General features: G+C 35.0%; 2 protein-coding genes and 1 long non-coding RNA gene across 6 annotated transcripts; all 3 read right to left on the minus strand.

Annotated features, from left to right (window-relative positions):
• Nucleotides 1-1,007: 1,007 nt before the first annotated feature.
• On the minus strand, nucleotides 1,008-1,467 carry LOC124447249. Its single transcript, XR_006948669.1, has 2 exons — nucleotides 1,130-1,467; nucleotides 1,008-1,040 (listed from the first exon to the last, which is right to left on the minus strand). It is a non-coding gene; the product is annotated as an uncharacterized LOC124447249 (long non-coding RNA).
• Nucleotides 1,468-2,582: 1,115 nt separating this feature from the next.
• Nucleotides 2,583-13,075, minus strand: LOC124447002 (excitatory amino acid transporter-like). Of its 2 annotated transcripts, none has more exons than XM_046997899.1 (9): nucleotides 12,822-13,075; nucleotides 11,641-11,666; nucleotides 9,314-9,818; nucleotides 8,366-8,408; nucleotides 6,536-6,882; nucleotides 5,691-5,924; nucleotides 4,798-4,992; nucleotides 4,065-4,199; nucleotides 2,583-3,052 (listed from the first exon to the last, which is right to left on the minus strand). In XM_046997899.1, the coding sequence occupies exons 2-9, from the start codon at nucleotides 11,657-11,659 to the stop codon at nucleotides 2,944-2,946; spliced, it is 1,587 nt and encodes a 528-aa protein (XP_046853855.1). In that variant the 5' UTR covers nucleotides 11,660-11,666; nucleotides 12,822-13,075; the 3' UTR covers nucleotides 2,583-2,943. The 2 variants fall into 2 exon arrangements, with proteins under 2 accessions (XP_046853855.1, XP_046853856.1); XM_046997900.1 differs by having other exon boundaries at nucleotides 11,641-11,669; nucleotides 12,822-13,061.
• Nucleotides 13,076-16,923: 3,848 nt separating this feature from the next.
• Nucleotides 16,924-27,021, minus strand: LOC124446806 (excitatory amino acid transporter 1-like). 3 transcript variants are annotated; one of them, XM_046997687.1, is made up of 10 exons: nucleotides 26,892-27,021; nucleotides 25,496-26,769; nucleotides 24,411-24,527; nucleotides 22,899-23,403; nucleotides 22,200-22,242; nucleotides 21,379-21,725; nucleotides 20,130-20,363; nucleotides 18,583-18,777; nucleotides 17,978-18,112; nucleotides 16,924-17,653 (listed from the first exon to the last, which is right to left on the minus strand). In XM_046997687.1, the coding sequence occupies exons 4-10, from the start codon at nucleotides 23,348-23,350 to the stop codon at nucleotides 17,545-17,547; spliced, it is 1,515 nt and encodes a 504-aa protein (XP_046853643.1). In that variant the 5' UTR covers nucleotides 23,351-23,403; nucleotides 24,411-24,527; nucleotides 25,496-26,769; nucleotides 26,892-27,021; the 3' UTR covers nucleotides 16,924-17,544. The 3 variants fall into 3 exon arrangements, with proteins under 3 accessions (XP_046853643.1, XP_046853642.1, XP_046853641.1); XM_046997686.1 differs by having other exon boundaries at nucleotides 25,602-27,021; XM_046997685.1 differs by lacking the exons at nucleotides 24,411-24,527; nucleotides 25,496-26,769; nucleotides 26,892-27,021 and adding an exon at nucleotides 24,154-24,285.
• Between the last annotated feature and the right edge of the window lie 915 nt (nucleotides 27,022-27,936).

Below are 27,936 nucleotides of genomic sequence, written 5' to 3' on the forward strand. Positions count from 1 at the left end.
GGTAAGTCCCGTTTCTTGGACTTCATAAGTATTCTGATTGCAGTATTGCAAAGAAATACATTGTACTTAAGTACCAATTGAAAAAATGAAAAGATTAGCTTTATCTGTAAGGGAAAAACCTCCCTTAGTACATTAAGGATTTGGATTCAAAACACAGCTCTAAAAAAACATGCAGATCAGGCGCGAGCTTCGTGAAATGCGAACTTTTGATTAAGTTTGCAAATTTTTACGTAGTTGATTTCATAATTTCATGCATGGGATGTCCATGAAAATATTGATACCAAAAAAATTCATTAAATTAATGTCAAAACGTGAGTGCTTGATGTAGTATCGGGGTGCAATTCATTTGCAAAGACAATGGAATATTAGGAAACTACACATCTAGTTAATTTAAACAATTAAGAACGGCTTATTTTAGATTGCAACCAATCTCCAAGGAAATATCAAACAATGGTGCTCGCCCACGATGACTGGTGCTCACAAAAGCATTGATCAAGTATTCTTTTGTAATAGACCACCAGCATGGAGACTGTGATGCTACCCCCTGCAGGGATTTTGATGAGTCTATTTAGTTGTCGTAAAAGCTGAAGACATTATTCTTACAACGATCAATACTGAGTCGATTCTAAATAACATCTTTACGTGATGGATTGAAACAGCAATCTCAATCTTAAATGAAAAAATGCCCAGGACGTTCTAGAGCTGCCTCATATACAGTTCAATATAATAGACACAACTCAATGAACATTCAGATATGTTTAGCAGATTGAAGAATTTCTCATGAGCAGTAATTCTTGACTTGCAACCGTTCTCTTGATATTTACCAAACAATGTTGCTCACCCACGTCAGCTGGTACCAACAATAACTCTGATAAAATATTCTTTTGTACAATACCACTAACATGGCTGAATTGAAAGTCAAGAATTTGTGTTTACATTGGTAATTTCTGATGTTTACTGTATGTGAGCAGTTTAACGTTCTCAACTTCATTAAAGCATAATGTCCATTTTTGATCATTGACTATGGGATTTTTAAATACCTGGATAGTCGAAGAGAATATTAGTTCTCAACATAATTATCATAATTACGATCAGAATGATTAACATAGAAAAAAAGATAACTGCTTACTTTTAACATTACTCACACCGAGTAGAATTTCGCCAAAGCGGATTTGTCTACCACTCATTGCATAATGGGTGTGCAGCACAGCCTCAAAATCAGGGGCAACAAGAGCCACACAAAAGTCCAACAGGAACAAGAACTGCATGTTTTCTTTGGCTCTATCGTTCTACGAGTTTACCATTATGGTGAATACAACCATCCACATTTGCTCGTAGCTTCCCTATCGTAATTCATTAAGATTTGCCATTCAGCAAATGTCTAACATCAATATGAAAAGGCACATTTAGTCGCGATAATGAAAATCACAGGCTCGTCCACATTTTGTCGACATCAGTCAAAGAACAAGTTCTCTGTTAAAAGAATATAAAAAACCACATTTACCTTTACTTAGTTCGACCTATGTAAACTATTCTTTTTGCATGCATGAACTGACAGCGCAAATATACAGTGTTGTATTCTGATTGGCCATTTTGCTAGGTGCGTCATCAATGGTGCAAAGGCCTGTATGCTTTATGTTTAGTGCTATGATTAACTATCTCAGATTCATTCTTTTAGCACTTATATATTTAAAAAAAGAATACATTTAAGTGATTTAACGGTTTTCTGTTCAGTTAGATACATGGATAAGACATCATTTGTGATAAGAATAACTAAGAGTGATCACTGGCCCACGCGACTCGTTGCCATGTTTTTATGTTCTTATCATAAATGAATTCATACTTGTGTATCTATAACTGAAAAGGCAACGGTTAAAGAATGAGACTCAGTTATGCTTTGTTCGCTTATGTTCACTTCTGTAAATCAAAGTTCCGCTTTCGAATACAGAGTTGCATAATTAATCAACTACAATATTACAAAAATATGCCAAAATTGAGATAAGATCCAGACATGACTGTGTCGCGTTAGGAAGATAAAGACGACAACAACCTGATGACAGAATAATGATTATGTAGAAGGTCACTCAAGTGTGCAACGCGTCCTCACGTTGGTCATTATTCCAGACAGATGATTAGGATTAGTCACTGGTTTCCAACCATTAAAATTACATGACGTCATTTATGAATAATGAATTTGAGAATATTTCGACTTAAGGAATGTCTTCGGATCGCTTTAAAGGCTGGGAATAAGTCAAAAACCCAAATCAACTGGCTGAAATAATAGCAGCCGCTATGCGCGACACGACATGCGCGAAGCATTACCGCGAGACTCATTCTATAAATGTAATCTATTTGTTTTGTATAACAAAACAGAAAACATCTCAAATTTAACTGGTAAATAACTTATACAAGTTTTTTTGTTCTCCCCACCTCTTGGATTTGTGAAAAAGTCAAGATTTTGTTATTTTTGTAAATCTACACGACCATGATCTATAGGATTGAAGAATTGCTATTGGCCAGCTTGAGAATAACGGCCTAACGCTATGCTACTGGTAAAATTTATTGGAAATCTGGTCATGAAATTGCACACAGTATTGAATAATCTTGTTTTTACCAACCTTCCCAAACAGTAACATGGACACAAAAGGATTGAGTATTAAATAAAATTAAAAAGAGAATACTAACAAATAGCAATTATAAAACATCCAGTAGTAGCATTACGAGATACATTAAAACATCATATTTAATCATGCATAATATGGGACCTTGGTGCTCTTTCTCAGATCTGACAAATCGGATCGTGTGAACGGGCCTTTATACTGCTTTAATCCACTTATTACAGACACTCATTACCGTTATTACTTTATTCCATGGCCGTTTTAGTATTATTGAGAGAAAAATAAACTATTGTTGAATTTCTTTAGATTTAAAAGAGGCATCAATTTACAATGGAGAATACTCGTCATCGTGTAAGTCTTTGCGAGAGAACTTTTCGATTACTACACAACCAATTGCATCTCCAATCACGTTACAAACAGTCCGAAGTCTATCCCTACATAAAGACAACGCAAGACATAATGATACGTTTAAGAATTCATATCCAAAGGCAAATTATTATGTTTATCATTTAATCATTATCATAATTATCAATTTTGCTATTGGTGTCATAATGTTTGGATCAGAAGCTTAAAACAACATTATTCATGTTGATTTGTGTGTACATGATAATCACAGTGATAAGCCATTTTAATTCAATTTAATCTGTCGTTGAGATAATGAGGCCCCACAATCTACAAATCTAGCATATACATCCAGTTGTACAAGTACAGCCAATCAGCCATTTAATATACGTAAATGAGACTTTCATTAAATTTTTACTTATTATCAGTGAAACTACAGGTGTCCAACAGATTTAAGACATTATTAGAGATTTTTTGTTTCACAGCATCCAGGGGCGGATTATCTAGTAGGCTAAGTAGCCTTAAACCTCTAGGAGCCGGACGTTCTCGAAAGTTCGTACGCATATCTCTCGGTGATCGTTGCTCGTGAGCAACAACGGCTTCTAGAGGGTTAATGACAGGCCCGGGCTTTCAAGAGGTTCGTTGTATCGAGACATATTTAGGATTTGGACGTTTTTGCTATTCTGGGCTATAGCTAAACTTGTTTAACTCAGATAATTTACACTGTTGAAAACATTACGATCAATTGAATGCAGAGAAAAATGGCTTTCGTTCTATCTAATATTTAAATGCACGTTGCATAGAACTCATGAAGTATTGGCTTTTCCATTTTCCCTGATTTTGTAAATTTTCTTTGAACTTCAAAATGAGCATTTTGATTTTTTACCGGCCTATGGGGTTACAGACAAAAAATGCAAAAGCAAAGGAAAACTGAACGTAGTGGTTAGAACAGTTATCACAACAACTTTGTCTTAGCCTACAGGCCTCGTAATAAGGCCTAACCGCATCACAACTCTTTTCTAGTTTTTGGATTTTTTAACAACCGAAAAAAAACAATATATAGTATAGATAACGCAAACTCTACAAAAGAATATGTATACTAACATAAACCAATCAACTGAATACAGCAATCCCACATCACTGGTGGGCAAGCCAGCAGCTTCTAGTACCATGATCAGTGTAACCAATCCAGCAGAAGGAATTGCAGCAGCTCCCACAGATGCAGCAGAAGAGCTAAGACTGCAACATAAAAAAGATCATCAATTCAAATTGTTGTATGGTGTGATAATATTGCAAAATATAGCTTCATATAAAGTACGCTATGGTTAGAAAAGCTCCAATTACAATAAATGTTTAGAAAGAAAAGTTAAATATTTGTTTAAAAATGTTTCAGAATGCATTCTAGAGATCGTATGGTTTTTATAATATTTGCAAATTACAATAGCAGTCTGTCATGCAGCAAAAATACAAGTTCATATTAAGCAGGCTGGAGGAACGTAGCCAGTCCACAAGCTTAGTCCTACTAAGTAGGTCGTATTCATTTCTTTGACAACCTAACATAGCAAAAATTAACGGAAATATTAACATAGCAGGACCAAACTTGTGGGTTGGCTATTCCACAGCAGGAATCTTATGTCCATAAAAACAACTTTCTGCGTATACACAATATCATAGATGACAAAAAATTAAAAACAAGAGTTTATTGTCTTTTATGTATATTAAGGAGAGAAAGAGAGACGGTCCAAAAGGCATGTCAAAGAAAGGTAATCCTTAGTTCTGTGAAATTCATGAATTTGGCATAAAAATGCAAAACCTAAAATACAATATTTATACTTACACTGTAATCAAAATCTTTCCAATACCAAAATGGTAGCCATTTAGTTGTGCGACGAAAATGCAAGCGACCGCCTCGTACAACGCTGTACCATCCATGTTCACTGTTGCTCCAATTGGTAAGACAAAATGAGCAACTCTTGAGTCAACATTGTTTAGTTCTTTCACACACTTTAATGTTACAGGAAGAGTCGCAGCGCTGAAGTTAAAAGGCATAAAAGAGTTCTCTTAAGTCAGGAATCTTAAACAGCGGCGGACACTATTTGTACTTCCATTAAAATTTTATCTCATTTGTGCATACAGCAGTAAATATCACGAGAAGCATTGAACAAGTAAAATCTGACGCTTTTTTTCTGAAAGTTGTAGATTTAACATGTTGCTCCACTTTTGTTCTGCAAAAATGATGACGGAGTGCATTGGCAAAGTCTCATATCTAAATGTGTTAAAAGATATAAAGAAAGCAGATACACAGCTCAAATGACATTTAAAATGCCCGCCGTGATTTTAGCCTTCCATGGATGTTTGTATTAATGCATTCTCGACATTTACAGCAGCCAATTGATTAATAAAAATACATGGCAAACAACATTGTTGTAAACGTATTTCGAATTTGAAATTAAAATTTATAACTTTTTTTGTCTATAGTAAACCAAAGATTCGCGATTTGGCATGGAACTGCTATGCAGTGGCGCCGCTAGAAGGATATTTGAAAGGGGGTTGATATACTCATATATGCATGAGATGCCGTATTAAATTCCTTTAAAATCTGTTGTTTTCAACAGATTACAGCATGTGTTTAAGAATATTTGCAGTCTCCCCTTCCAATTTATCTTTTTGGCAGCACTACTCCAGCTGTGGCAATGAAATCTCTGAAAAAGTCTTATAACAACACTCTACCTGGAACTTGTTCCAAATGCAGTGTAAGCAGCTGCTTGCATATTGAAAAGATATCGCAGAGGGTTCTTTCGAGTGCTAATGAAATAAATTGTCGGGTAAACGATCATTCCCTGAATAGCAGTACCAGCTATGGCTGTCACAATGAAGTATGCAAGTGATTCAAACGTCTTTGCAATGTTCTCCATCTCAACAAGATTGGCAGTGATGAGACTGCAGATACCAAATGGACATACCCTAAATGCATGCAAAAGGTCAAATACGTAGCTTCTAAAGACACATTTTCTAATCAGATCGCTTTGAAAAATGCACTTTTTGATCAATCCTATAACATCTCATTTTAATCGTAGCTCATTTAGTTCAGTGATTGTTACATATCTGCTTTTTTCAAAAATTTGTCATTATGAGATGTATTTTCTGTTCTCAGCTAAATGTCTTCATTTTTGGACTTGTTTTTTATAAGTTAGGGATATGGATGTTAGGAATAATGTGAGAAGTAATAGTGCTTCTTTCAAGAAGCAGAGACGTTAATTAATATTTCATGTCATGATTGGACAATTGGAGAAAGTCTTTATTTTAATAAAATCTGTAAGGTCAATGTCTGTAAAATGTATTTTTGATGTATATACATGATGTACAAATCCAAGCTTCTATTGCTTGGTGCACAATTTGTACCAACAACAAAAAGATCTATTTTGTTCGTTTTTTGGACTAAAGAGTTGGTTACTCCGAATAATTGTAATGCTATAATCAAAACAAATTAAGTCATTACGTAACATATGCATTTATTATCTGAGCAATTACTACAACATGCATCAAATACAGCACACATTAAATGTGCAACTCACCACATGACGGCGTTAATCAACATCATAACAATCTTTAGGCAGACCTCGAGTAATTCTTTGACTGGTTTACCTTCGGGTCCAAGTTTGCTCAAAGCAATACCAAATACAATTGAACACGTGATAATTCCTAAAACGTTCATTCGATCTGTCTTCTCGATCTTCGCCCAAACTTTTCTGGAATTTTTCTTAATCACACGAACATCTAGTGACGTTTCATTAACACTCCACGGATCATACAAGTTGTTCTCCAAAAACTTTGTAAGGTTTTCCACGCTTCCTCGGATGTTTCGATCGGGAATGGAGATATTATAAAGAGACGTGACGTCATCTTTGTAGGAAGTTTGACTCTATAAATGAAAATATAGCTATCATAAAAGAATAATATGATTCATCAGTATTAATGAAGATTATGCATTAAAGTTAATGATAATGAGCCGGTTAAAAAAGAAAACTGAGCTAAACACAGAAATTAGCTCAATACAGAAACAAAATCTTTGTTAGGAGTTTTTCGAGTGTCACATTTCCCCGTATCTCATCAGTGTGTAAATTACTCGCACGAATAATTAATAAACAATCACTTGGAGATTTACTGATTAAATACAAAGATTTTAGGAAAAAATGACTGCTTTCGTCAGTATCGTGTGGCATATATTTGGGGAGAAGTTGCAACAGAAAGAAATTGGAAAGCAGCTTCAGATGCGACTTTTGAAATGTTTACTTCTTTTGAACTTTATTAAATGTCGTTGAACTTTGACACATCTACGCCATTCACTTTATGAGCAGTTACAACGTAAAGTACCGTAAAGTCATGAATCGACTGTAAAATTAAGTATGCAATGCACTGAGAACATAACTTATGTAAAGTAAAGGCAGACGTTGCAGTTATGAAATGAATGACAACGCAAAATTGAGTATGACAACTGCAAAATTGAGTATGACAACTGCAAAATTGAGTGTGACAACTGCAAAATTGAGTATGACAACTGCAAAATTGAGTGTGACAACTGCAAAATTGAGTATGACAACTGCAAAATTGAGTTTGACAACTGCAAAATTGAGTGTGACAACTGCAAAATTGAGTGTGACAACTGCAAAATTGAGTGTGACAACTGCAAAATTGAGTGACAACTGCAAAATTGAGTATGACAACTGCAAAATTGAGTATGACAACTGCAAAATTGAGTATGACAACTGCAAAATTGAGTATGACAACTGCAAAATTGAGTGTGACAACTGCAAAATTGAGTATGACAACTGCAAAATTGAGTATGACAACTGCAAAATTGAGTATGATAACTGCAAAATTGAGTATGACAACTGCAAAATTGAGTATGACAACTGCAAAATTGAGTGTGACAACTGCAAAATTGAGTGTGACAACTGCAAAATTGAGTATGACAACTGCAAAATTGAGTATGACAACTGCAAAATTGAGTATGACAACTGCAAAATTGAGTATGACAACTGCAAAATTGAGTATGACAACTGCAAAATTGAGTATGACAACTGCAAAATTGAGTGTGACAACTGCAAAATTGAGTATGACAACTGCAAAATTGAGTATGACAGCTGCAAAATTGAGTATGACAACTGCAAAATTGAGTATGACAACTGCAAAATTGAGTATGACAACTGCAAAATTGAGTGTGACAACTGCAAAATTGAGTATGACAACTGCAAAATTGAGTGTGACAACTGCAAAATTGAGTATGACAACTGCGAAATTGAGTGTGACAACTGCAAATTGAGTATGGAATGCAGTGAGAACATAACTTATGTAAAGTAAAGGCAGACGTTGCAATTATGAAATGAATGACAAAAATAATTTACCGAACGAAATGTCGTCTCCACCAAGTTGTCAGGGAAAATATTCCTACATAATAAAATATATACACGTATCAAATACAGGTTTTTCATTTTTACACTTGTCATGTGTTTTTGCTAAGGCATTCTCATGTCAAAAATCCATTTAATCTATTTGTCATCGATGGAAATCGATATAGAGGCATCATTAAGCAAACAAATCGAAATCAAATTATCTAAACGAAGTATATCTTCTCTAAAATGTCAAGACTACATTGATAATTTCTTATGGTAAAGGTGAACAAAATTAACCTACATAGTAAATTTGTGAAATGCATGTCTAAACAAAGGAAATAACTTGAAAAAAGCTCAAGTTACGTGTGTACCTCAGTATAAGTATAAGCAGCTTGCATATTAATGCACAATAAGTGAGGAAAGTTATGATGTAATGCCTTCTAAAAGGGCTAAATAAACGATTGAACATCAAGTTCTCAAAAATATTGATTGGCTCTTACTATCAACGAGCTCGTCACTTCATTGGAAATTTTATTTTAGCTTTTCCCTTTTTTATACCCAGACCACAGAAGTATTTAATCTTTTCAATTAATACAGGCTAGGAATGAGCAATGTGAGCAGTCAATGACAAAAATGTTGGTGTAACTAATTTTAACGCACACGTGGACAATGGCGACGTTATCACAACTCGTCATTTACGCACTCAACATCATTTTTGTTTTTTTGACGTTTTCAAGAAGTATATATTGCAGCTCATTTCTTGTTTTGAATGTTATTTTGGTCTCCACAAGATCATACATAGCACTGTCCTGACCATGAATAGGGTACACAATATAGTTTCAGATGAAAATAAAGTGTTAATTTTAACAATATCTAGTTCACATTGGTTAATTTCGGAACGGCTATGGTTATATTCAACTGAAAACATTTCAGTTCTTTGAAATATTAAAACGTCCATACCTTATCATGTCCAGTATTGAGTCTAAAGCGTCTACATGACTCGCTTGCGATTTCTCATGCTGCACAGCGGTATCTCCTGGACGAATACTTAACACAAGTATAACACCAATGATAACTGCAATAACAGTAGTGCTTAAATAATATGTAAATGTACGTCGACCAAGTTTTCCTGTAGTTTTGGTGTCCAGCGAAGCGACAGCAAGCACAATACTGGTGATGATCAATGGGATTATAAGAAGCTTCAGAAGTCGAACAAATACTTCGCCCACAAACCCGACCAAGATGACAATCCTTCTTCTTTCTTCGACGTCATAGTTAGAACTTTGAACATGACTATTCAGGGGAAGGCCAATGATGAAACCACAAACAACCCCGACTATGATTAGTATCAGCTGCAAATTCCTGACGACAATGTTTCGAAGCTTATTTGCTAGGCTGCCTGATGAGTCCATTATGTCCGTTTGAGTTTCATGTGCAAGATCGTAACCATTTGATGCTTTTACTCCTGAAAACGTAGACAGCACAATGCATCTTCTCATATTTTGCAAAAAAAACGCTTATAAAACTGACGGCAGCTGGCCTGAAAGCATGTTTGCTACACTGCATGTCAGTAAGAAAACTAGAACGTACTATGTATCCTATACAAATGATTTGCAATTAAGCTAAAATTTATATGGTAGTTTACGTATTTGAAACAAGACGGTAAGTTACATGTTTTTTCTACAAGACCTTAGAAACAAAGCTCTACACGGTGCACTTAAACTATTCAATCGACGTAAACTACAAAACAGAATTCCATGGAATTCTATTATGTGCTTACTACTTGCCGATGTTGAACATTGTTTCAGACTTTCAGTCAACCTGATGTAAAGACAAATTTGCAAATCTCAAACATCCAGAATTTGTCAGTTCAGAAACTGCGTAACCAAAGACACTCGATGTTTTTTTATTGATTAACTAGTTCAACCACGTCAAACGCAGAGACACAAAGAAGTATCCCATTCTCAGTGGAAGTGAGGGTAAATGGAAGCAAAAAGTTTCAAAAACGAATGACTCGCGAGCTTAGCCAACCTACTTATTTGGTCGGAAAACGGAAATATTTTTTGTGTTCACTCAATGCATGAAAGCAACGGATTTCTACAGAAACGATGGATGTTTATGTGTTAAAATTTACAAAGCTTGACTATAAGATCTGCCTGCTGCATGGCTGGCTACAATGACATTTCGTGCAGAGTATTATTTTTGTGACAATCCACGCAACACGTGTGTTTTATATTTACATAGCTCAACTGACAACCCTCTATTGCATTGCTTTGTTAAATTCTAAAGTCTAACTCTAATTTCCAGTAATTTCTTTGAGTTATACCGTCAGGTGCGTGACGGTACCTCTGACATATAGGCTGATAGGTCAAGTGAAGTCAATGAAAAAGAAATGTGGCCATTGATCATTGATAAAAATATCTTTTAAAGCAAAATATTAATTCAATGATTTATAACCCAATCCTCTAGATGTCTAACTACCAAGTCAAGGAGAGGCAAGGACGCCATTTTGAAAGAAGGCAAACGCAAAACTCAAAATGACAATCAAGCTGAAAGACTTAAAAACAATCCTATAAAACATACTAAAACTTAAACCAAGACTATCCTCGAAGAAAACCTCACAGCCAGTTGAAATGGGCGTAGTCAGCCTTAGTTTGGTCTTGCTCTAATCAGGCTAGAAGCGACAAAAATATAAATTACTAATAATATATTAAGCTGCATTGCGTCGTACGCATTTTCACTCGCCCAATATTTTCTTGCCGTCGTACACAAGTTTATTAAGACGAGGGTTTCAAATACTGTCGAAGCAGTCATTGATTTACTGTGCTATTGGAGTTATTTTTGTGTGAGAGCATGCAAAATAAAGATTCGGATATATAAATGTGCAAAGAAATATTTTAAATAAAGTCTTTATAGTTTGGTTACAGACTTACAGTATAGAAAAAAAACAGCAGTCCCATTCTATAGAACTTTTTGTGTAGCACATATCTTATTACGCATTGATTAGCATAGTGGCAACCAGTAAATTGCATTTTCTGACCAAGAGCGCTTAGGTGGCTAGCCGCAGCCAGTAATCTAATTAAATATACAGCACCAAGTTGCACGAAGAAGTGAGACAACTGCTTTTTTCTATACTGTGGTTGGTGTTTATTTGATTCATTAATGTCCTGAACATTTTGCAGGCTTGGTCATTATCAACGCACATGCATGAAATTTGATGAAATAAAGCAATTATTGAATCATTTATATAATGACGTATTTGTTCAAATATTTAAGAAGCTACATACCTTCTGCATCAACTATCATTTAACTGCTGCTTGAAAAGAAAACTAGCCTAGTTAGTGATATACAGCAATGCCATGCACAGGGTAGAAAACAAGTAATACAACGATCTCATTATCGGCATGTGATTGCCATTCGATTGCATTTTTTACCAATAGTCACGCTGAAATGTCTTAACGCAGCTGGTAATCAAATTAAATATACAGCACTGGCTTAAATGCAAAGCGTTGGGGTGCTACACTTTTAATTCTCGTTGCATGACATTGCACGAGGTTTTTTTGTGGCACGAAAACTCGTGTTAATCATCTGTTGGAAATTATCATGAGTTGCGTAGCCAGCATTGAGTTCTGTCAGTTCTGTAACATTAAAATAAAAAAACGTCTGAAGCCCATAGTGCACCCTGAAATGCCGTTTAAATTAGAGATTTATCAGTTGACAATGACTACATTTTGATGTTAATATAGCTACAAGTAATGCGCATCTTTCACTTCTTTGATCTTCAGAACATGCATGATTTAGCCGCAAATGCTCCACAAAGGAGGCCCATTATCGTCATGGGAAGGAGTTTATGCGTGGTATTTGCAATGGAAAATTGGCGAAATTCGTACGTATTGTGTTCAACTGCGTTAACAGATCTTTGGAGATCATTTACTGCTAAATTAGCTACTTCAAAATTTTAATGCCCGCAGATTTCAAAGCTGTACAAATTTTTTGATTCACCCGGTATTACATCTGAAGACAAAGCATATTGTATGTCTTAATACTAGCTTCACAGCTACTGTCATCTGTATCAACGCCATTGTAAATATTTAGATTGGATGCACGTGTTTTTATGTAAAACAATCAACATTAGTAGGTACGGTAGGATGCATTAAAGAAGGCCAACGTATGAAACGAACATATTGTCTTTATTTCAATGCCCTGCCTTATCATATTGTAAGCCTTTAGATGCAAAATTTTCTCAACACAAATAAATATTTCTGTGTTAACTCATTGCAAAAGCAATAGATTTCTAAAAAATGAATAATCTGGTGCTGTGATATCTACGTAGCTGCGGAACCAAAACCTTTGGCTGGCCCGGAGCAATAAACTGTGGCTTACGTTCACAGCATATACAGAATCACTGATTTTCATCTATTCTAAGACATAACTGAAAATTTTGAAGCTTCCTGGTTGATATACTTACAATACCTCGATCGTTCCTAGGAAATATCCGAATGGACAAGTTTCACTGCTTCAATAATAACATTAGCAGATAAACATCATTTTGCAGAACAGTGACATGTTTCATCTCATTTCCAGGAACGTTTTTGAGAATTGCTGCTTATGCCACGTCTAAAGCACGAACAATAACCATATATAAAACTATAACTAAAACTATAACTAGAACTGAAATGCATCTAGTCGAGAAAATGCCCGTGCCAATCCACTGATGTCTTGTGATTACGAATCTCCACCTAAACAACGCATTATAATACATATCCACCCCCATATATGAAACAGATTTCAACGCAGCATACTCCAAATCTTCTATGTTTCCTTAATTTACTAACTTTATAATTTTGTTTGTTTGTTTTGTTATTGATTGAGAAAATTGGATTTCCATAAAAATGGTTTATTGTTATGCCAACAAAACAGTTTAAGATTTTTTGCTCTAATTGAAAAACAAACTCGGTAGTGCTTGCCTTGTCCTATTCAGATAAAAATAAGTACGCAGTGCGTAGGAGTAAGTACCCTGACAAACATTTAACAACAATTTGATGATGTTGAAAATAATATCAAGAATTATTCAGACTGAAGTCAAATTTATCTTTTGAAATGAAGCTGAGGTGGATAATGAGGTCACTATTATTAGATTTTTTTGGCTGGCTTTAATAGCATTAAAAATTGTGTTTAAATATTTGTAGATAAGACTTCATATTTAGGAAAAACTACCAAGAATTATTTATAAATATCACGTCGTAACAAAAAAATATAAAGATTATTTGCAGGTAGTTGAAAAATCAAAACCGAACTTGTATTTAGTAAATATTAAATACATTATGCATATACAAAGTTTTCCCCTTCAAAACTAGAAATTTTATACCTGAAGTATCTTGGTATATAGTACACTAAGGGACAACGTCAATCATGACGAAAATGTTTGACTATAACGAACGAGAATTAGAACTGTATCAAACAACTGTTTTCATAAAGTTTAATACCCTCTACAACCACCCACCCTTCAAGCATGATTCAATGGTAATAAAATTTATATAATAGTTTGTGATACTTAATACATGTTTTGATTACTTGATTCTGATTTTATTGCAGTATAACTCAACTCGGCAAGCACATTTTATATAAAGTATGCAGAATCTTATTTCAATCTTAAAGTATTTTAAAGATTATCATGTGTATGCATTCGTGATATTCCATGAAAAGTATTCCAAAATAGGTGGCAGATGTCTTCTTTAGAATACAACGACTTTTGCAGAACTTCTATCCTAAATTAAGGAGCGAGGGAACTCTCTAATTTAGTTAGAATATTGCAATTTGCATATAGTCGTTTCTGTTTCTGTGCATGTTTTTGGACTGGTTTGTTTTGATGCAATTTGGCTTTAGATATTTATACTTTTGGAATAATCAAAATCTTCAATTGATCATCTGCAAACGCCAATCAAAAAATTGAAGTCAAAGCTTTTTTTGAATGATAATACTTAGTCTAAAAACGAGTAAAAACAATTGATTTTACTTACCACAAGAAACGTTAATTGACCATGGTAGGCTACGCAGTTCTATAAGAGACACAAGCAACAATACTGTTAGACTTGATGAATGATAAAAACACTTACAGCCCTGATTTCTACTTCTTTCATCATCTTGTCTTCTGCATCTGAAAAATACTTTACAAAAAGTTAGTGGTTTGACAAAACAAATAAACAGGCAAGCAACAAACCGAGATATAACAAACAGACAAACACTTACCGCCGTTTTAAGCTGAAACTTTTGCCACGTAAGAATAACTGCAAGAATAATAGTAAAATGCAATCGTGACGAGCTGTTGACGCACATGTATTTCATAAAACCAGTGTTTGCAGAAGATCTCTCAACTTGCTGTTGAAACAATGATTAGCGGTAGACAGCTGTAAACTGCAGACATTTGCAGGGAAAACTCTCTTAGACGTTAACATGAAACTGGTGTCAGATATTTAGTCGAGTAACTTTATCAGAAAATGTTTGTGTTCATGATGTTTACTGAACTTCTATAGAAAGCTACTGTCGTAACATCCCTCAATGTTATGACAGCACAAATTATAGTTACAATAATGTGACTAAATATTCAACGTCGACAGCTTGTAGAATGATACAGTAATCACATGAAGTTCAATTAAACCAAATATAATTAAAAGATTTTGCAGTACTCTGCCAGCGTACTGCAAAGTTCTTTTGTAACTTTGGCACCAGCAAAGTGACGATAAAGTATTAAGCAATGACAATAAGCAAAGTAAAGAAGATTAACTATTACTTGACCACTAACATAAGCAAGACTAAGCACAAAGCGAACAATGTACAAAGAAAATTCTGTTTTTTTGTCACTAAGTCTCGTGAGATTAAAAAACTCAGAGTTTCTCGCTCGTGTTTATTTTACTAGTCGAGATCAGTTGCATAGATGACACATGCATTTTATAACTTTGGACTATTATAGGCAGTTCAACATTAATTACTTTATAAATACCTACTTTTATCAAAACAATTTGACTACTTCCATTTTTTCTTAAAAACAGTGACATCCTAACTCTAGCAAAACATATTTGTCTAAAAACGGCTTCCAGGCAAGTTGCTCATAAATATTCGATGTACAATGAATAAAAATTCACTATAAAAATGATAAATCTAAAGCCTAATTTACATATAGTTGTAAACTTGTAATTGTTGTAATTCCATCAGCGATGAAGTCTACAGCAATTACAACAGTAAGCGTTTACATCATGGTTGTAACTGTTGTAAAAAGGCACGCTATAGCGAGGTCTCGCGCGTTATGATGTCGGCGATTTTGGTTGGATTTACGCATGCGTTGGGACATCCTATCTAGAAAGGAGAAATATAGTGCGTGTTAATCAAAAAGTCTTATTAATGTATCAACAAATGATGTTGTTGGTCTTAGCCCAATCACGTTTACGGACTACAATGAAAAAAAGGAAAGAAATGTTTGGTTGCTTTTAATTGAAGTTGCGTAACAACGATTCCCTTTCACTCATTGGTTAATGGAGGTCGAGTTGTAATCAATATGGCCGAAAAGCGTTCACATATAATTTTGGCATGTCTGTGAGTGCTGTAATTGTTGGAGAAGTTGGATTCAACCTCTACAACAGCTCCCGATTTGTCTGCGATTAAATTACAACAATTACAACGCGCGTTCACATATAGCTGTAACTGTTGTAATCCTTCATCGCCGATAGAATTACAACAACTACAACTATATGTGAATTAGGCTTAAAGAGCGAGACTTATTCCTTCATCAACCCAATTCCAAAACACATTCATATAGGCGCAACCATTCCCCTAGGAGGGAGAAAAGAATGGAATTGATGGCCAAGTTAAATGACGTTTGCATTGTAAATAAGAAAAATGCTTATACGCGCATGAAAGATCAATACGCCATCTAAATATCGATAAAGAGAATGCTTTATACGTATACGCACAAACGAACGATCTATGGTACTCCTCGATCAATGTTTGATCAACTGCGTATAGAGTGTTTGCATATGACGTCAAACAGCCATGTAGTTGGAGTATGTAAAAGTGCCGATTCCCATCTGAGCATGAAATTAGAATAAATTCTTTTCAATATATCGGATTTCCCCCCAACTTAACGACTGATGAAAACACTCTATAGTGACCATCGACTTGTTATATTCCTTTCTATGGTAAGAAATGCAAAAACTCAGACACTTAGCAGTTTTAAATGTAATGTTAAACAAACATTCGTAAACGACTAACCACAAAACAATACAACTCGTTTAAATGTAATCTTCACTACAAACTATATTATCCTTAGCTATGAGTTTTCTCGCGAGTATAATTTTTAAAAAGTCCACTTATGTTGATGTTCCTGTTCATCAAGTTTTGATAAAAATGAACAAAATGTTGTTTTCAATAAAAGTCAAATAAAGTCTAAAGTCCTTTCTTCTAACCAAGCAATATGGTTCACCACATTATCTTCGTTTCCATGCATTGTTTTCAAACATGTCTCGCTTAAGATGTCGATGTGTCACCTCGTAAAAAAATTTGAAAGTATGATCATATATTGCTCAATCAAATAGTCTTGTTTATTGAAATAGCAACCCAAACACTGACATAAAAGAGTAAAGAGGAATAAGACTTCATAAATTATGAATACAAGAAATACTAACCATTGTAAATTAGTTATGCAACTGCTTAATTGTCCTTTGACAATTTAAAAAATCATATTTAACCTATAAATATGCACCATTGCGCTCTTTAAAAGTTTGAAACCAACGTTGTTATTATGACATCATTACATGCAAACAAACTAAATATTGTTTTAAATGAAGTTCTGACTATCGATTGCTATACCAAAACACAGTATAGATACATGCAGCAGTCTCACTCCAATGTGCAACTTTCTGCTGTATATTTAATTAGATTACTGGCTGCGGCTAGCCATCTCTGCCCTCCTATTGGCCGAAAAAAGCAATTGACTGGCTGCCACTATTCTAATGACATGCGTAATTAGATATGCGCTACACAAAAAATTTCTATAGAGTGGGACTCCTGTTTGTTTCTATACTGTGTACCATAACATGCAAAAAGAACAAACAAAGGTGAATTGGTAGCCGTTTATGTTATATAGGCGGATTCCATCAAGCAAACCATCCATAAATTTCTTCAGCTATTAGAATGCCTCAAGCCAACAATGGAACATTCTCATCTAATTCTTTGTGTGATAACTTTTCGATCACAGCACAACCAATTGCGTCTCCAGTGATGTTACAAGCGGTAACAAATCTATCTCTTAAAACAGGCATAAAAAACAATGTATTTTAGGGGCCCCGAAAGATCGAGGAGAATATTGATTTATGCATTTTCTACTTTATGAGTTAAGAAGCAAAAGATGTTTACTTTGTTTGCACAAGCTTATATGCATACCGATGAGACCTTTGGCAGAACTCGAATCGAATGAATCAAATTTGTTATATTTAATGTTCCATCCTAGTTTTCAGCGATCTTAACTCCAATTGCAATCTTTGCAATTCTTTGCAAAAAATTGTAGTCTTTTTAATCAAGTAGATAACTCATCGATATGCAATTAAACACAAAGAATACGTATAGACTTACATAAACCAGTCAACTGTATATAGTAATCCCACATCACTGGTAGGCAAGCCAACAGCTTCTAGTACCATGATCAATACAACTAATCCAGCAGAAGGGATTGCAGAAGCTCCTATGGATACTGTGGCAGAGGTAAATCTGCAAAATGAATGAAAATAGACTGAAGAAACCTAATTGAAGTATGTTGTGCTGAAATTGCAAAAAATAGTTAATGCAGATAGTATGCCTTACAAAATTTAGACAAACATTCATAAGAAATACAATAAATAGATTCATGAAAATAAAAACATTTTTGAAAGTATTTTTGAATATATTCGTTGTTTATAAGCCAAGAAATGGCGAGGTTACTTTAAGTGTTTATCGCACATCAAAATTTATATTGAAACTTCAGAGGAAAGGAATTAAATGGAGCATACTTTAATGAAGATTGCATACTTTCCCTTTGCATGCATCCTATATCACAAGTGACAAAAAATGTTGATGCAGAAAACAGGAATTCATATAGAGTCTTTTATACAGACAGACCTGTTTATTTTTATGTTCTTAATAGACTTGGCATATAGCTACGGCACATGTTTCTTCAGAGAATACAATAAATTAGCACTTACAATGTAATCAAAATCTTTCCAATACCAAAGTTGTAGCCGTTCAGTTGTGCGATGTATATGCAAGCCACTGCTTCGTACACAGCAGCACCGTCCATATTCACTGTTGCTCCAATCGGTAAGACAAAATGAGCAACTCTTGCGTCAACTTTGTTCATTTCTTTCACACACTTCAAAGTTGCAGGCAGAGTTGCAGCGCTAAATTGAAAACATATGACAATCATGTTATAATATTTGAAAATAGACCTAGAGCTGGCAAATTGCAATCAGGTGCTATACGCAAGTAGTAGCATTTCATTGCGGCTTCCCTACTTTCTTCACTCTTAAAATGTTAACAGGTTGCACTGGAAACTAGAAAGGTCTCATCTCAATGTTATAAAGTTTACATCCTTTAAGTATATGTCAAATTTTATGTAAAAGGAGCAGCTGTAGCTAGGGGCGGATGCAGGATTTCTGCTAGGGTGGTGACAAAAGAGGGCGCTGAAGAATTCCATTTGGAGGATCTGGGTCAACACTCACGTCTCTTAAACAACTTTAAAATCAATTTTGTTACATGCTTGAGCATTAGAAAAAGAGTTGTAGTTTTAGTAAGTTGTTTGCTTATTTGAATCCTTTTCTTTCCAAGCATCTTCGAAAGCTCTCTTAAAAATACTGTCCGACGTGTTTCGTCTGCACTATTATAGCTAGCCCATTGATTTACACCTGCTATGTTAATTTTTCTGTGTTTAATCACTGTAAAACAAAAATAAATAAATAATCATGCATTGAAAATTAAGTAGCATGAACAACACTTGCTGTCTTGTTACGCCAGTGTCTAAGTTTCATCTAGAGTTTCGTTGGTTTTTGCTTATTGCCTAATGAAAATCGTTTTGTTTACACTTTAATGCCGCCTAATATGCATTTAAGGACCGATTACATGGAGCAATTTCAGCCCGGACTGAAATTTTGTGTGATTATATTGTCAATTTCAGCCAGGTGTTTAGACCGGACTGAAAATTACGAAGCTCGTCCGAGGCATGATCGCCAGTTGTCGTTAATTTGTTGTCGTCATAATAAGAAATAAGTATGCAATTACGCATGCGTGAATAATTTCAGCTGTGGTTTCAGCCCGGGCTGAAACGATTACATGACAGATTCAGAATTTCAGCCCGGGCTAGAATTGTTCTCATGTAAACGCGTACACTATTTTGATAGGATATTATAACAGGCCTTGTTGAAATTTCAGCTCGGCCAATCGGCTGAAACTCACCCGGGCTGAAATTGCTCCATTTAATTGGCCACTTAATGCCTTATCGAAATATTGTTTTACTAGAAATTCGACTTCTGTAGTTTTGATAATAAGTCACAAAACAAAAATTTATGCTTTTTTAAGAATTTTTACCAAAGAAAGGGTGGTGACTAGCCACCTGTCCACCCCTACCCCACCCCTTGTATATCAGCTTCAGCGTGGCATACTTCTTTTATGCCTCTTGGAAGAGCAATCTCTGTATAGGAAATTACTCTTCGTGCAATGCACTAACTTTAAAGTTAAAACTCGCTCTCTACCTTACCTGGAACTTGTTCCTAACGCAGTGTAAACAGCTGCCTGCATGTTGAAGAGATATCGAAAAGGGTTTTTCCGAACGCATATAAAATATATCGTCGGATAAACGATCAGCGACTGGATAGCAACGCCAGCGATAATTGTCGTAATGTAGTATACCAGCGATTGGAAGGTCTTCCCAATGTCCCCCATCTCAACAAGCTTGCTAGCAATCAGACTGCATATGCCAAATGGAGATGTCCTGAAAGCAGTCAGAAGGGAAAAAATTATGATACGAGCTCATGGTCCAGCAAAAGCGCATGGTTCATATTAGGAAATTCACTTGTGTGCTGTGTGTTAAATATAGGTGGAGTTTTTTACCAAGCTAATGAAAGGAAAAAATAAACAGCTGGAAATTGTTATGTACTTCATAGAGTGGCGTGGTAAGCTTGCCAGTTTACTTTCTGTTGTGCCTGATTTTCTTGAAAGCGAGGCAGCACCCACTCATTCCATATTTTTTTTTTATAAAAGTTAAATTGTAATGAATTAATTGTAGGAAATGGAATACAGTTTTAGGGAATAATGCGACAAATGATTGTTATGAGTGACGTTTATCCAAAACTAGAAATATGAACATTGTATTTCTCAATGGGAGAAGGGTTTGCCTATCTATAAAAATTGTAACACACTTAAAATAAGAAATGCAAAGGATTTGCCACCGAAGTATTAATGGCAAATGTCACAACACCTTGAGGCAGCTGAAAGTAATGTGGCAAATATCACGATATCACTACGCAGTGGAAAGTACTGTTTATAGCTATTGATGGCAAACAATTTGATATCTTTTGTTCACTGAGCATGCTAAGCAATCGTTTGGACCAACCTCTCTACAACTTTTGACAAGCATTCAACAAGTGAAAAAAATTTCATTATAGTTATTTAGTTAATTTTGCGATTTACAAGTCTGTTACTTAACCCGTCGTAAGTTTTTCCTATCAATTACGTTTTACTACGTTTGATCATTTTTACTATGCGTTAACATCTTGCAGAGGAAAGGGCAAAAATGAAAGTAAGAAAAATTGAAAAACACAGAATACTTCGATATACAATTAAAAATTTAAGATGCCATCCTTCTTTTTTTGGTTAGTATCAACATACATTGTAAAAGTCATTCGTTTCCATTCTTATTTATAAAGCAAACTAAAGCATTGCATATCATTTGATACATATATGACACACATATATGTATAACATAGTCTACATTTAGTGCAACTCACCACATAACGGCGTTAATCAACATGAAAACAATTTTGAGGCAGATTTCAAGTAATTCTTTGACGGGTTGACCTTCGGGTCCAAGTTTACTCAAAGCAATACCAAATACAATTGAACACGTGATCATTCCCAAAACGTTCATTTGATCTGTCTTTTCGATCTTCGCCCAAACTTTTTTAGAATTTTTCTTAATCACACGAACATCTGGTGACTTATCATTAACACTCCAAGGATCATACACGTTGTTCTCCAAAAACTTCGTAAGATTTTCCAGGTTCCCTCGGATATTTCGATCTGGAATCGTTGTATTATATATAGACGTGACGTCATCTTTGTAAGCAGTTTGGGTCTATAAGTAAAATTAAAATTGTGAAAAAGAATTTGAAATTTAATTGCCTCACGTGTGATCATGATGATTTCAAAATTGTTGTCGATGAGCTTTGTCATTGAGATAATTGAAAATGTGCTTCTTCAAAAGAAAAAATGCATTGAGTACATGCATAATTGAGCTGAAGAAAAGTTTCTGAAGCTTTTATAAAATGGATACAATGAACATGAAAGTCAGGCTTAAAAATGGTCTTCATTCAAGTGTACCAGGAATCGTGATTTGCCATAAAAATCAAATTGATAGTAATCATATGTTTCTTTTCACTTAACAAAGCTGTAGAGGTTTTTTGTCATTCATTTCCTTCAGGAAGTAAAACGATAACAATCTTGTAAAGAATGGATGGAGCTGGCCATGTTGTAAGCGTTAAATTCTATGAGAAACTTGAAGGCAGTTATTTTCTTTTCTACAATAAAGTGAACGACAACAGCACTTTACCGTACGAAATGTGGTCTCCACCAAGTTATCAGGAAAAACATTTCTATACAGTGAGTGAAAAAACAGAATATCAGTCAAATAGATGTTTTCGTTTAAGCCTTATAGTCAGGCATTTGCAAAAATATTTTCATGTATAAAATCCACTCAAAATTTATTTGACATGCACGGAAATCGAGAGATGTTTTGATAAACAGATAAACGAGACTGGGCACCAGCAAATCATCTAACATAAATGCAGTACATTTTTTAGAATTTTTTGTAGAAATCATTGATCATTCTAACACCCAGGAGCACGAAAACTAACTGTGTGCGCATAAAAAAGTTTAACCTAATACTCAACATTGAAGACGAATTAGTTTTTACAAAAATTTATCTACTAGTTACTCAACACTTAGAATAACAATTTTTTAATTTTTCTACAAGCATTAAAGAGGAATTTCATGTTTTCAAATAACTAGAAGTGACTAAGAAATACGTAAATTATAAAACATGATCAGCAATTCTCACCAAACAATTTTTCCTAACAAACTTTAAATTTTTAAAATACTTTAATCATGTTTTAAGGTTAGTATTTTCCGGCAAGCGAACGTATGGTTTCTTTGTTTTTTGAGGGAGGAATACTTATTGCCTTCATTATTTTATGTGAAATCGGTTTCTATTCGACTATAAAGATGTTTTCGATTCAGCAAAATAATAAACCTTATCATATCCAATATCGAGTCCAATGCATCCACGTGTTTCATTTGTGACTTCTTATGTTGCACAGCGGTATCTCCGGGACGAATACTTAACACAAGCATGACACCAATGATAGCTGCGATAAATGTAGTGCTTAAATAATATGTAATTGTACGCCGACCAAGTTTTCCTGTAGTTGCGGTGTCCTGCGAAGCGACAGCAAGAACAATGCTGGTGATGATCAATGGAATAATAAGAAGCTTTAGAAGTCGTACAAATATGTCGCCAAAAAATCCTGTCAAGAGGACTATTTTTTTTCTTTCTTCGACAGTATAGGCAGAGCTTTGAACATGACTATTTAAGGAAAGGCCAAGGATGAAACCACTTATAACTCCCACTATTATCAGTATCAGCATCAAATTCCTAACGACAATGTTTCGAAGCTTATTTGCCATGGTGGTTGATGAATTCATTACGTCTGTTTCAGCTTCGTATGCAAGATCGTTACCACTTGATGCTTTTACTCCTGAAAATTGGAAAATGTAGACAGCAAATGTAGTTGCACCTCTATCACTCGACCTTTGAGGAGTTCTAACTACAAAGCGAGCATCACACTGACATTTAAATTTGCAGACTACAGTGCTTGATACTTGCGCAGGCAGGTACATGTCATTGGGGGTGGATGGTTGTAGTGAAAAGTTTAGGCGTGGTTGTATGAGTGAAAATTTGATTTTATGTGACTCAACAGCTGGGAAACTTCAATTGAGTAACGCTCCCTACGGCAATTCATATTTTGACTATAATTTTAAAGAATTTTATGAACTGTGATCAGTAGCATTTATGATTTATCAATATAGCAGGTCTCTAATAGTATACAGGGAAGTCACTTATAAAATTTCATTAGGGTGTGATGTTTATTTGATTCATTCAAGTCTAAAATAATTTGCTCAAAGCTTAATGGTTTTTTATGTATCTGAATCCATTGCGTAGCTCACTCCATAATTGGGAGGAGCTCATCGTAAGTTCATGTTTTGCTCTGGTGATTTCCTTTGAAATCAATTATTTTCTACGGACTAAAACATGCATATATGAATTTGTGTTACCCTTCCTCCCATAATATAACGAGGTTTCTACGCCAACGATCAGAATCACGCAATTATAAGCTGGTTTGATCATTAACATTGCACAAGTGCAATGTAATGGAATAAAGCGATCATTAAAAAATTTATATATGCATGACACGTTTGAACAACTATACTATAAAAATGCTACTGACCTTCTGCATCGAACATCATACAACTGTTATTTGGAAAACAAATGAGTCTAGTTACTATTTGATCAATGAGATTTATTATCTCATGGAAGATTATTATCATCTGTTCATAAGACTATTTAGCGGAGATCTTATTACGCATGTGATTAGCATTATGCAGCCGGTCAATTGCATTTTTTGACCAATAGTCACGCGGAAAAGGCTAACTGCCTGTAATCTAATTAAATACAGCAGTAAGTTAAACAGGGAAGTTGTCTTACTGCTTTTTCTTCATACTGTGGCAAAACACGAGGTAGAAGCACGCGCACAACAACAAACTCATGTTGATCATCTGGTATCCATTACGTGGCGTAGCTGGCATAAAGGAGTTGCTTGATCTGTATAAAGCCAAAATTTAAAATGTGAGGATTTAAACCTTTTGATAGCATCTTAAGCGTGGTACATAATAAAACTTAATAAACTTAAGAACAAACATAATTAAGATGACTTAATTTACAATGACTACATTTGTCTTTTAGTACAAATGTAGTCATTATAAATCACCGTCACCTTAATCGCCGAACCTAACCCTAACCCTACATTCTTGTAGCGCATGCTTTTTATTATTGTTGTTTTATAATGTAAAATATTGTCACCTTAGACAAAATTTTTTAAAAAAGTTCCTAAATGAGCATTGATATTGCTTTGAAATTTACAAAGCTTAACCAAAACATACAGGCTGGCTACTCCCTCGCTTGATAGTCTGGACAAGGAAAAGCAAAATATAATCTGGATAACACATCAATATAAATAATTGCTGCTTCTTATCGATACTAGGTAATGAACTTTGTAAATTATCAGTCTATCAAACGACTTTGTAGACTTCATTAAATCGATTGTAGACATGCTTAAACGACAATGGTGTACAAAACCCACAACTTTTGGTCCTGCTATCGGAATTTTTATTACAATACATCATTATTCATTTCTTTAGAAATCTTCTGAAAACTTTTAAATCCATGATTTTAACTTTTTCAAATGATGTAACACATAATCCATTCATTGCGGACACTCAAGCGATTGTTGTAGTCATTGCCGTTTGTGTAATATCGAGATTCTCGAACAAATCATCCTCAAGCTAACAACGGAACATTCTCGTTTAGGTTTTTGTGTGAGAACTTTTCGATCACTGCACAAACAATGCGTCTCTCTGCACCCGACTGCATGTCATAAAGAATATTTTAAGCTCCCATGACGTTGCTTGTATGCAATGACAACTTTTTGAAATGATAATTTCTATAAACGGTCATTACTTTAGGAACAACGACTTTTTGAAATTATGACTCATTCTGAAATGACGACTTACATGAAATGACTCACATAATTTTGGATAAACTTAGAGCCGTCATTTGCTCTCCCCAACAAGCTTCTCTGTTCGCTGACCGTTGTGGTTACTGTACGAAAGCTTTTACCTTTTTTGAAAATATGCACGTTCCATTGAGCTCCATGGATACAGATTCCACGGTTGGTATGGGATGTCTGGTTCGTTTGATAGCCGTATTTGCTATCTGCATATCAACACACAATCGAATCTTAACATCGAGCTTGGGAACACTAACCACAGGAGAGGCCTAGTCAGTGGGCATGCCTTCAGGTATTTTTCCATTCATGTCATCTTTTTCTAGTCTGTGTATTTCACTTTCAACTTTCTGGCGCAGGTGGAACGGTGTTTGTCGTTGTGGTTGTGCAACCGGGAGCACAGATTCATACATTCCTAGTCTAATTTGCTTATTTAACTTCCCAAGTCCGTCAAAGACCGGTGCATGTCTGTCCAAGATGTGATGGAGCTTTGCATCCTTTGTTGTGAGTGTGTTGAGTTTTCTAGCGACATGTTAATCTTGTTCAAGTTTATGCTTACACGTCCTTTTCCTGTTTCCGAGCTAAGAAAACAGTCGCCATAGTCTGATGTCACATATATAGTAGCAACTGTGAACTTGTGTTTTGACTCCGTCAGGACACGAAACTTCCCTTCCATCTTGACTGTTTTTGAATTAAATGGGTATGCTTTCACGGATGTGGGTTCAAAGCTCAGTAATTCGAAATTTCCGGAAAGTTTTCCTGTCGATTATATTTTTTCTTGAGCCAGTGTCAATTTTCATTTTGACATATTGTCAATTGAGCGCTATTTACGTTTCAGGACATTTTGGCTTGTTATTGTTACAAACTGCATAACAGTATTCCGATTTATTGCCACTGCTGCTATCTTCTTCTCATCAGTCTTTACCAATCGTATATCTTGGCGTAGTTTAGCGAGTGTTTTGGTTTTCTGCGCATTTCGGCTGCGACATTGGCTTTACAATGTGATTTAGCTTTCCACATTTGGCCGGCACATGTTTTGTTCTTCGCTGGCCACGGTTTGTCTTGGTGGAGATAGTTACCTCCACAGTGAAAGCCTATCTTCTGTGGTTTATCGGTCTTGGGAATTTTCTTCATAGGTTTTTTAGTTTATGTAAAGCGTGGCTGTCCAAATGCTCTTCGATGTTCGCTGCTCCTACTTTACTTGTTTTTTCGCGCCTTGCTTCAAGTAACAGATCTTTCAGAGTATGTTCAGGATCTCTTAATGATTGTTTTCGCACATGACTGTAACCAATAAAAATTTGAACAATTATTTCAAAATCCACATCAGCAAACTCACAGCTCTTAGATAACGAGTGCAACCTTGAAAGGAATTGGTCAACTGTTTTGGACTCGTCTTGCTTTACCTGTCTAAATTTATAAGCTTCATATAATCGATTTTTCTGTGGTCCAAAATACTCCATAAGAAGTATTTCCGCTTTAGCAAAGTCCTCATCTTCTCCCGGGTCTGAGAATTGTCGAAATATCTCTCGAATTCCGGGTCCTGCTTGATAAAGAATCAAAGCGTGTTGCCGAGTTCTATTTGTTATATTACTGGGTCGTGACTAAAACACCACACGAGTACATACGAGTACATACGAGTAACATACGAGTACATACGAGTACATACGAGTGACATACGAGTACATACGAGTAACATACAATGAACTCCATAACAACTGGAAGGCAGTGAACTCCATATATATATATCTGGAATGATAACGACAATACATTTTATAGATATAAAATTGAAGCCAAAGTCCTAGTCTCTTGCGCGGTTTGTACGTCAGTTCCAGTCCTTCAAAGTCGAATATTCACGCGGTTTGTACGTCAGTTTCATTCCCCTGAGTGCCAAACATACACGGCCAATATAAATTTGAATACAAATTGCAAAAGCATAAACATATAAACAACATCACGACAAACAACACACGAGGCCAACTCTTCGCAAAAGATTATTTTTTACAGCTGAAACTTTACTACAGAGAGTTCGTTTTAACTTACAACTTGTAACGAGGAAAAGCCAACTGAAAATTACACTGTTTGCTAAAAAGACAATACAATAGAAAATATGACGAAAAAATATTCAAGCATAAATTTTTCTTTCGTCGGAAGGTAAACTTTCAAACGGAAAACAAAAAAGACAGTGTTTGTCTTTTTTGTCATTTAAGTGGATTTAAAGATCTGTTTTTCCGAATAAAAAAGAAACTTGAATATCCAGTTTCATAAAAAATATCGAGTCTATAACTCGCATTTTTACTTTTTACAGAGCGATTGTATTTTTCATCGATTTTGATAGTGCTTGAAACTTGAAATACTAAATGGTTGTCATCTCGATATCAATAATTGAATATCCTTAAAGACTTTGATATGTTTTAAAGGAAAACCGCAGCGTAAGAGCAGATCGACTAA

This window comes from Xenia sp. Carnegie-2017, unplaced genomic scaffold (assembly GCF_021976095.1).
Source record: "Xenia sp. Carnegie-2017 unplaced genomic scaffold, XeniaSp_v1 HiC_scaffold_22, whole genome shotgun sequence".
Taxonomy (NCBI): domain Eukaryota; kingdom Metazoa; phylum Cnidaria; class Anthozoa; order Malacalcyonacea; family Xeniidae; genus Xenia; species Xenia sp. Carnegie-2017.

Excerpts from the sequence above, each read along its gene's own strand:
- LOC124446806 (XM_046997685.1), bottom strand. The coding sequence starts at position 24,253 with ATGATAATAATCTTCCATGAGATAATAAATCTCATTGATCAAATAGTA. Across the intron at positions 20,364-21,378 it reads TTGATTAACGCCGTTATGTG|GACATCTCCATTTGGCATAT; the intron begins GTGAGTTGCACT and ends GACTGCTTTCAG. Across the intron at positions 18,113-18,582 it reads GGAAAGATTTTGATTACATT|ATTTACCTCTGCCACAGTAT; the intron begins GTAAGTGCTAAT and ends TTCATTTTGCAG.
- LOC124447002 (XM_046997899.1), bottom strand. Across the intron at positions 4,993-5,690 it reads GCATTTGGAACAAGTTCCAG|CGCTGCGACTCTTCCTGTAA; the intron begins GTAGAGTGTTGT and ends TTTTAACTTCAG. Across the intron at positions 4,200-4,797 it reads GGAAAGATTTTGATTACAGT|TCTTAGCTCTTCTGCTGCAT; the intron begins GTAAGTATAAAT and ends TTTATGTTGCAG.